General features: G+C 61.6%; 1 protein-coding gene across 3 annotated transcripts; it reads right to left on the reverse strand.

Moving 5' to 3' along the window:
- Positions 1–9: 9 nt before the first annotated feature.
- TULP1 (TUB like protein 1) lies at positions 10–7,877 on the reverse strand. Of its 3 annotated transcripts, none has more exons than XM_029999498.1 (14): positions 7,611–7,877; positions 7,115–7,159; positions 5,457–5,581; positions 5,189–5,338; positions 4,433–4,567; positions 4,052–4,165; positions 3,810–3,944; positions 3,522–3,613; positions 3,103–3,276; positions 2,569–2,681; positions 2,007–2,115; positions 1,695–1,793; positions 1,235–1,406; positions 10–359 (listed from the first exon to the last, which is right to left on the reverse strand). In XM_029999498.1, the coding sequence occupies exons 1-14, from the start codon at positions 7,655–7,657 to the stop codon at positions 226–228; spliced, it is 1,644 nt and encodes a 547-aa protein (XP_029855358.1). In that variant the 5' UTR covers positions 7,658–7,877; the 3' UTR covers positions 10–225. The 3 variants fall into 3 exon arrangements, with proteins under 3 accessions (XP_029855358.1, XP_029855359.1, XP_029855360.1); XM_029999499.1 differs by having other exon boundaries at positions 5,457–5,574; positions 7,114–7,159; positions 7,611–7,876; XM_029999500.1 differs by lacking the exons at positions 7,115–7,159; positions 7,611–7,877 and adding an exon at positions 6,064–6,237 and having other exon boundaries at positions 5,457–5,574.
- Positions 7,878–9,710: the final 1,833 nt, after the last annotated feature.

The raw sequence follows: 9,710 nt of genomic DNA on the forward strand, positions 1-9,710 counted from the left end.
CCCAAATTTGCCCGGAGAGGGTGGCCGTGGCTGGATGAGCGTCCCACGGCACTCTGTGGGCACCGTGCACCTCGAGCCACCCCAGGAGCGGCTGTAACTGTGAGCGTTCACCGGGCAGGAGGTGGAAACAGAGGGATAGGATGGGGATGCAGGAGCAGGACGGGGACGCGGGAGCATCCACCGGGCACCGGCGCACAGCCCCAGCGTGCGGCCCCGGCACGGGTGCTACTCGCAGGCCAGCTTCCCGTCGAAGCTGGAGAGGGCGATGGCGAAGGCCTGCACGGCACAGAGCGGGTAGTTGTAGTCCATGGTGAAAGCGTCGTCCGCCACGCGCCCGAACTGCATCACGATGTAGTCGGCTGCGGGAGAGAGGGCGAGCGGCTGGGATGTCACCCGCGCACCCATCCCACCCTTTTCCCAGGGGACCCACGCAGCAGCGTCCCAAAGAAGCCGCCCCCGCCTTCCACCGAGCTCAGCCCACGGTTCGGGCACCGGCGGCACCGTACCGCAGCGCGTGTTACCGAAAACCATCGTTTTCCCATTGCGCGCTCCAGCACAGGACCGCGGCACCCTTCGGACCCCCCAGCACCCCTTCCCCGGGAGCCGCAGCCCCCCAAGGGACAGGGACCTCACTCACCCCCCCCCCCATGGGACCTCCGCTACCGGAGGGCGGGTGACAGGAAATCTGTAAAAATAACCAGGGGCCCCCGAGAGGTTTTTTCTGTCCCGTAACCCAACACCCCGGAGGCCGAGGGTTTCTGACTGCGCCGGACAGGTGACGAACGGCGCGTCCGGCCGCTCACGCGGGGACAGAGCCACTGCCACCCCCGAGGGACCGTCCCCGAGGCGCGACGCACCCCAGGGTGAGCCCGCCGGCAATGCGGGGTGCATGCTGGAGGTGATGCTCTGGGATGGCCTGGGTTGAGTGGGTGGCTGTAGTGTGATAAGGGGGGGGGGCTCAGCACCCCACAGGATTTGTCCTTGCCCTAATCTGCCTGGCAACAGGTGACCCGCGCGCTCCCTCTGCCGGCACCCGGGGCCGGCAGGCAGCCGCCTGTGCGGTGCCGCACGCCCTGTGCACCTTCATCCCAGCTCCAGCAAAGGCAGGCAGGACCCCAAAGCAGCCACGCATGGAAAAAAAACTAAACCTCGGCAAAATAAGGGGTTGCTGGGACCAGCTGATGGCAGTGCTTCTCCACCGTCACCCCCCCGTCCCGTCCCCTTCCCAGCTTACGGTCGCTGCCGTGCACGATCTGGAAGTTTTTGACGGAGGCGTGGGTGACCCGGCCGTGGAAATTGAGGACGTAGGACTGGGTCTCGTCGTTCCACACCGGCGCCTTGTTGTGCAGCTCAATCACGTTGTCCATGTTTCTGTTCTGCCATCGCATCAGGAGGCCGTCGTTATCCTGGGGAGGGGGAAGAGGGGGGAGAGCAGAGTTGGGGTGACCCTACCCGGAGCCTTGCCACCCCCATGGTGTGCCCAGGGGGATGTTCTGTAGCAGTACCCAGCTGAGAGATAGGATCCAGTGTGAGCAAAAAAATACAGATGCCACATCGCCCACCTCCCAGGGAGGTGCCTTGAATTTCAGGGACACCTGAAAGCATTTCCATGCCCCAAAATGGGTAAAATCCAAGGTGAACCCCAGCAAATCCAGCCCCCCAAGGAGTTTCTCCCAGTCTGGCCCCTGACTTACATTTCGGGGCCGGATGGGCACCCTCTCGCTGTCGGCATTCATCCCGGGGATGATGACCGTCATCTTCCGGGGGCCTTTGAACCCTAAAACGTTGGTCTCCTACAAGAGAAACCCCGTCCCTAAAACCAGCAACCGCCATGGGCTGCAGCCTCTCACCGGTGGCTGAACGAGGGCTCAGGGACGGATCCAGCCCATCCCGCGTCTCTGCAAGCCCCCAGGGCAGTCGCCCAGCGAAGGGGTGCAGGTCGGGACCCCCTCGCCGCCCGCCCAGGAGGTCCCCGGGGTGGTGGGTGTCCCCGTGCCGCTGCTTACGTAGACCACGGCCGAGAGCTCCTGCCGCACGTTGGACCAGTCAGCGTTGGCCCTGTCGGGGTTCGCGCCGTTGTCGAACACCGTGAACTTTGTACCCATCAGGTTGGATCTGCAGCCGAGGACGGGAGATGGCCGTGGCCGGTGCCACCGAGTCCCCTCTGACCCCCCCACTCCAAGCACAGCCCCAGCTGCAAAACCCACGTGCGGTCCCCAGCTAACACCGTCCTTCCCACCCTTTAGCCATTTGCTCGGGTTCAGGGCACCCCTAAATTGGGGCGTTATTGGGGGGACCCCCCAGCATCGCTGTGCAGCTGCCAGCAGTGCAACGGGCCGGGACTTGCCGGGCTCGCCGGGCGCCGTTTCTAGCTGTGACCTGTCTGCCGGGAGGAACCAGACAAGCCTGTTTTCCCCTCCCGGCCCCCCGACACTCCTTGGGTCAGACCCGGCAGCGGGGAACTCCGAATTTAGCCTCTTGCCTGACCCAGCCATTGCTTGGGGCAGCCAGCAACCCATGGAACAGGAGCAGGGTGCTGCAGGAATGGGGTGCCACCTCCACTCCTACCTCAGCTTCCCGATGAAGTTCTCTCCCCCCCGTGACAGGTCGGTGGGGTCGATGGAGATGAGGTAGTTGGAGGTTTTGCTCTTCTTACGCTTCCTCCCGGCGAGGAGGAACACCTGGGAGGGTGGTGGGACCGCGTGGGGACGGGGCATTGTCATCGCCATCGCTGCCGCCGGCCCTGGCTCACCGCCCCGCCGTGCCCTCTGCGCAAGGCTTGGCCCAACAGGTCACTGCCACGACCTTGCGCAAGCGATGGAGTGAAGACGATCCCCAAAATACTGACTGAGCCATGGGGGCGGGAGGGTCTGACCCCAGCCCGGCATTAGCGTGGCTCTCCGGCAGACGTTTGCTCATCATTCATCCCAGGTACCATCGACATGGGGCATTTCCCAAGAGGAATTGCAGAGGAGGGGAGCAGCCCCATCCAGGACCCACCACCACAGTGGGATGCAGGCAGGCATCCCCCCAAAACCCTGAGGTTGCTCCCCGGGGTGGGTGTAGAGCCCCAGGAGTCTCCAAGCCCCCAACCCATCTCACCTTCTTGTCATTATCCAAGTGGAGGTAATAGGTGGGGTAAAGCCCCCGGTCCATCCCCTTCTTGTCCCGCGTCACCCGGCACTTGACGGTCACCCCCTGCGGCGCCGGCCGCAGCACAAACTCCTCCAGGTTGTCCACCTCGATGACGGGCGACGGGGGCCTTTCCTCCTTTGTCTGCAACACGAGAGGGGATGGTGACCCCAAAGCCAAACCTGCCAAAAGCTCCTCTCCTTTCCCAACTAATTGCTCTTTGCTCCTGATCACCCCTCTGGGCTGTGGTTCTGCAGCTGGTGGCTTTGGGGACGGTGCTGCGGTGGGTCTCCCTGGGGGATGCTCTAGCCCCCTGACCCACACTGGGGGGGAAGAGCTGCTGCCCCCACCCCAAGGGGACCCCCACAGCTCTGAGGGGTTTTTTGTACCTTCTTTGATTTCTTCCCTTTCCCCTTCTTGTTGGAGTTTTTCTGCGGGGTCTCTGGGGTCTCCTCCTCGCTCTCGGCTGCTTTGGGAGGAGCTGCAGGCAGGAACGGGCAGGGGCACAGGGGGGAGGAAGAGCCTGACTCCACCGAACCCCAAAACCGTGCTTGGCATAGACCTATGCCAACACCATTGATCATAACCCCCCTCTCCATGGCCAGGCTCACCCACACCTGCACGAGCCCCTCCACCACCCACCACCCTCCATCACATCACTGCTGCCGGGCTCTGACCTTTCTTTTTGGTTTTCTTCTCCTTGGGGGGGTCCCCGCCAGTCTGGAAGAGAGATGCCGGGTTTTTCTTCTTCTCTGACCTGATGGGTTTGGTGCTGGAGTCGGAATCGTCCTCCTCATCGCTGCCAGTGGCGGCTGGGGGGGGACAGAGGGGACACTGTCACATGGCACCGGGTGCTGTCGGCTCAGGGTGATGCCATGGGGCAGTGGGACTGGCTGCCACCCCCTCACTCGCCCCATACCTTTCTTCTTGCTTTTCTTCTCCTTCTTCTCTCCGTTCACCTGGAACATGGACATGGGCTCCTTCTTGGTGCTTTTGGCAGATTTGGCTTTGCTGTCAGGGTCGCTCCTGTCTCCTAGTGGGATGGAGGAGCCGATGAGCGGCCAGACAGTGGGATGGGGATGGGCGGTGACGGGGACAGGGAGGTGGCAGGGTGGGGGCAGCAGGAAAGGTTGAGCTGGGGGCAGATTGCATGGGGAGGGGGCGATTGCCCCGTAGCTCCCCCTGAGCCTCTCAGGACAGCGATGGGGATGGGACATGGGCCGTCCCCTCGTCCCGGCAAGGACAGATGCAAGTGGCAACGGAGCTGGGCTCGAGCCGTGCCCATCCCCTGGGCACTCACCCTTCGGCTTCAGCTTCTTCTCCCGGCTCTCACCCGAGCGGGGCTCTTTGGGCAGTTTCTTCTTGAGCTTTTTTGGCGGGTCTTTATTCTCCACCTCCTCTTCCTCCTCTTCATCCTCCGAGTCCTCAGCTGGCTCTGCCCGGAGGTGACAACCACGGCATCAGCAACGCGATGGCCTCTTGCAGTGGGGACCCACGGCCTCACGATTTGCGAGCAGGGAACCTCCCTCGGGAGCGCCGGCCGGCGTGGGCACCCATCCCGCCACGGCCAGGGTGCTGGGGCCATGGGTGCCCGGCCCAACCGCGGTGGCCAGCGGCACGTTGGACGTGTCCAGTGCCGGACACAGCGTGCAAAGTCACACTGCCATCTCGCGGCTGCAGCCCCGGGGTGCGGAGTGGGGAGGGGGATGAGCCCCAACTTTTTGCCCACCCCATCTTTTTGCTCCGGTAGGATGTCCGGGGAGCTGGTGGCACCGGCCAGCCGCCAACTGCCACATTCCCAGGGAGCACGTGTGTCCCCCGGCCCTGATCCCAACTCCCCAGTCAACACCACGCATGCCGGTCCCCTGCCACATCCCCTTTCCTCCCAATATGCGGCTGGGTTTTGGCCAAAAAGCCCTCCAGGGACATGCAGAGCCCCCGCAGACACCCGGAGCATCGATGGCACTGGCAGGACGTGGTGCGAGGGGCCGTGGTGCACAGGGATATGAGATGCCACGAGCGGGTGCCCGCAGAGGGATGGGTGCTGCCCCCCCACCTTGCTGCTTCTTGGGGCCCTTGGCCACGCGGGAGCGGGCGGCCGGGCTCTCCTTCTTCTTCCGAGGCTCCCGGGTGACTTTGGAGTAGGGGTCCTTGTCGCTCTCCTCCTCCTCCTTCTCCTCCTTCTTCTTCCTCAGCTTCTTCACCCCTACACATTTCAAGACATGCCCGCAATGGAGACACAGCCGGTGCAGGACGGGGCCATGGGAGGGACCAGCGTGTCCCCCCCATTTCCATGCAAGTTGGGGGGGGTTGTCTGTGCTTACCCTGGGCCGGGGCACCGGCGTCCTCCGCAGCCCCCGCCTCACCCGGCTTCTTCACCCGCAGCCGCCGGGGCTTCACCTCAGGCTCCGGCACAGGCTCCTGCCGCTTCTTCTTCAGCTTCTGCCCCGCGGATGGTGCTGCCGAGATGGTGCCGGCCTTAAATCCCTTTTCACTTTGCAAGGCAACCCCTGCTCATACAGCACCATCTCCCCTTCCAAAATACAGGCGGGCTTTTCCCTGGCCCCACATGGGAGCAGGGACCCGTTTCAGGGATGGGGACACGGTCGCACCTTCAAATGAGCAACTTACCATGGGGCAGTCCCCCGGGGAAGGCAGAAGGAGGAAAACAGAAAAAGGCTGTTAGCAGACAGATGGGAGAGCATCAGCGCTGGGACAGACGGCCACGTGCCAGCCCCAGGGATGAGGGACATGTTGCTGGCAATGCCCCGACACTATGGACCGTGCTGGCATGGAGGTACAAGCCACGCTGTGCCATACGGACCCCGGCCAGGAGCCACCCTGGGCACCAGCTCATCTCCTGATGGGCATCCCAGGGGACCTGAGCTGGGACAGGGGACACGGGGATGGGCAAGCAGCCTGGCTCCGCACCTCCATCTCCTCTCGTCCCCACGAAAGGCTCCGGTCGAAGGCAAGGAACTGTGGGGCTGTGCTGGGATGGAGGTCAGCCGGAGCGGAGAAGCAGGAGGATTAGGCACAGCACACCTAATCCCGGTTAGTCGGGGCTATAAATAACTCCGATTTACCAAATACGGAGCATCTGGGGCACCACTTGCCTCCGGACAGGAGATATTTGGGGAGTGGGTGTCAGCTCGGGGCCCTCAGAAAGTGATTTAAGCAAACCCAGTTGCACCAGGGCACCCACCACCCGACAAAGCACCTTCCCCCTTGCAGGGGTTTCATCCCTCCTGGATGCCCCAGCCCAGTGGGTGAAGGTGTTTTGCAAGAGGCGGGATCTGGCCAGATCCCAGCAGGATCCCAGCGCTGTGGATTTGGGGGGTGGAAGTTGGGGGTCCCATGGCAGAGCTGGGAACCGGCTGGTTTCTTCCATGTCATCAGCTCACACCGAAAAGCTCCTTCGCATCCTTTAATCCCTTAAGCAGCTGGGGGGGGAGGACAGCCACTCTCTTCGTTACTTAACGAAGCCCTTCGTGGAGGGGCTGCTGATTAAATCGGGTAGTCCATGAAATTGCTGCCGAGACCCCTCCGAGGCTGAGCAGCACCCGAGGGCTGTGCCGAAATGCAATGAGGGGGGTCTGGCCTTTGGGGTCACAGCCTGGGGAAAGTGAGTCACAGCTGCCGGCTTAACTAAGAGGCTTAATTAAATTGTTAATTAGGAACTGAGAGCCCACCTCATGGGGTGCTTCGAAGTGATGGAGGGGGGTTTAGAAGGATGCACAAAGGAGCAGGGGGGAGGCTGTGGGATTTCCTCTGCCCACCTGCTTTGGGGGGGGGGGGGTCCCAAAAGCTCATGCCCCCCCCAGGCCTGCAGCACCCCGATGGAGCAGCCCATCCAGCCCCAAGTCAGTCTCAGTGTGGGGCTGGGGTTTGGGGATCTCCGATGTCCCCAGCCCTTGGGGACAGCCCGCAGCAGGGGACAGAGGCACCGGGGATGGGGAGGGGGGGGGATTTTTTTCTCACCTGCTTGGGCTTGTGCTGCTGGGGGCTCCCCGGCTCCTCGCTGGGACTGTGGGGCACAGAAAGCAAAGGAGTGAGGGCTTTCAGCCCTCCGCAGCTCCCAGGGGGGACGAGAGCCTCCGGCTGAGCACCACCCCCATTTTTGGGGTGGGGGGAAAGGCCAGCCTTTCGTTTGGCTCCAGAAGCAGCTCCCCCCCCCCGTCTCAACCAAGTCAAGCTCGGCCAACAGCATCCTTCCTAGCAGGGAGCACAGGATGGGCTCTGCCTTGACCAAGGGTGACAGCAATGAGGTTCATTTGGGGACCCCCTCCTCACTAACGAACGCTATTCCTCTCTGTAAACCAATGGGCATCATCACACCAACCCCCGGAGCAAAAAACCTGATAAAACAGCTCATTAATTTGTAATTTAACTGAAAATAGGAGAAAAAGGCGCTGGAGGAGATGGATACCCAGCACATTGCCCACCCCATGGGTCGCATCCTGCCCGCCAGCACTTACCTGTCGGCAGCCCAGACCTCCCGCAGGATCTCCGTCTGCAGCGGCATGGCTCCGGGATGGCTCCCTCTGCCCTGTCCTGACCTTCTCTCCTCTCCGGCACCGGCCTCTGACCCCTCAGTGCTGTAGCTCCTACCAGTCCCGGGCCGAATCCATGGGCTCAGCCACAGCCACAAGGGTCCGAGCGGCCTCACGGCATGGGCTTGGCCACCTCTGCGAGCCCCTGTGGCGAGAGGAGGAGGAGGAGGAGGAGGAAGAGCAGGTGAAGGAGATGATTAACTTTTTATTTCTCCTGAAACTCAGTAATAGGATTTCAGGGGCCGCCGGCCAGGCGTGCCGGGAGAGCAGCTGGCAGGGCGGTAATCCCAGGAAAAGGGGGCCCTGCGGGAGCGCAGGGGGGCACAGGGGGTCAGTGGGACCCCTGGTGCCTTTTGGGGGTGCCCAGCTCCCCCCACACTGGGTGGGATCCCCGGCACGGCGGGCCTGCTCGCTCCAGCCTGGTGTGGGCAGAGGGATTCTGCCTGACCTTGTTTAGGGTCACCCTCCCTGAATGTGCCTTTTACCACCCAAAAATGTCTTCTTGGTGATAGAAAAGCGGGATTTGGGCTGTTTTGCGTGAGTTGGGCATGGGGAGCCCGTGCAGGGGAAGGCAGCATCCCCAGCTCTGGGTGATGTTAAGGGCTTCCCTACGGACCACGGCTCTGCTCTGACCCCATCCCACGTCCCTTTGGGTGACGGGTTTCACACCCTGCACATCGCTGCTCCTGCCTCACCTCGTTGTTAACAGCACTTAATATTTAGCTGTTACTATTCCCCTCCGAAGGCTGCCCGCAGATGCTCTCCGGTTGCAAAGCCGGATGAGCTAAGTGCCCCCAGTGACCCCCCACCGGACCCTCGGCCTTGCTCAGCCCACCACAGACCCCCCCAAAACCCCCCACCACCCCGTTTCCCACCCCGTGCCCAGTGCCACTAGATGGCATTTGAACACCGCACACCCGGCATCCCACCAGCACGGCAAAGGTTTCGACGCCTTCGGTACAAAAATCTTCCTGGTTTCCCTTTAATCTCTAAACCGCATCTCATCACTTGCCCGAGTTTAATTTCTCTTCCGAGGGGGAGAAAAGCACCAAGCCACAATAAGCCAAAAATCTGCTTAAAAACGGGGGGGAAAGCCCAGAAACTGCAAAGTTGGTTGTTTTTTTCTGGAGAGGGTTGTTTCCTATGGAAAACGTGGCTTGGGCTGCCCCCAAAAAACTTTTTTGCCCTGCCTGCAAGAAAAAATTGCCAGTTCTTTGCAGAGCCCTGGGTCTTGCAGCACCCTCCCCGGGCAGCACCCACAGAGATGCTTTGCTGGCTACGAGACACCCCGGGGGTGGTGTAAAACCGGAGACCTGGGTGAGCAGCCGGAGCAGCCGCATGGCTGCCGCGCTGGGAATATCTACTGCAAGTGGGAAAACAGACAGGCTTGAGAAATGTTGCTTCAGGTACCACCTGATGGACTACAGAGGAATTTTAACCAAAACTGGTTTATCCTCCCAGGATTGCTGTGGTGGGGGTAAGAGAAGGATGGGCAGACCCACAGTCCCCACTGGCACGGCTCTCTGCTCCCTCTACACCCTCAGCCAAGGGGCACAAACTCGTCCTCCACCCACCCGGGTGCCCCCCCGGGAGCCCCCTCCCAAAGGTACATGCTGGCAAAAAACCTAACAGCATCAGGATAAACCCCCCCCAGGCTGGAAAAACAGCTGAGACCCCCAAGTAGCACCCCCCAGAGCCAGGCATCTCTGAAGCAGTGTGCTGGCTCTTCCCTGGTTCTCTAGGGAACAATGGTGCTGGTAAAAAGGGGCAGCAGCATCCTCAGGGACGCCAGTAATTCCTTAATGAACCCCTCGCTGGAGCCAGGGAATCTCCACCCAGGGGTGAGCACACCCAGCCTCCCCCCAGCCACCCCCTTTGCTGAGCAGGATCCAGAGAAAAAGCACTTTTTTTTTTTTTTCTTTCAGTTGTTTATTTTCAAGCTCCAAAAGGGGTATTACAAAGAACAGACAGGAAAAATAACAACCGGAAAGCTGTTCTCACGCAGTAGTGACAGCGTCCCTTTAG

The sequence above is a fragment of the Aquila chrysaetos genome, chromosome 24 (assembly GCF_900496995.4).
Source record: "Aquila chrysaetos chrysaetos chromosome 24, bAquChr1.4, whole genome shotgun sequence".
In the NCBI taxonomy this organism is placed as follows: domain Eukaryota; kingdom Metazoa; phylum Chordata; class Aves; order Accipitriformes; family Accipitridae; genus Aquila; species Aquila chrysaetos.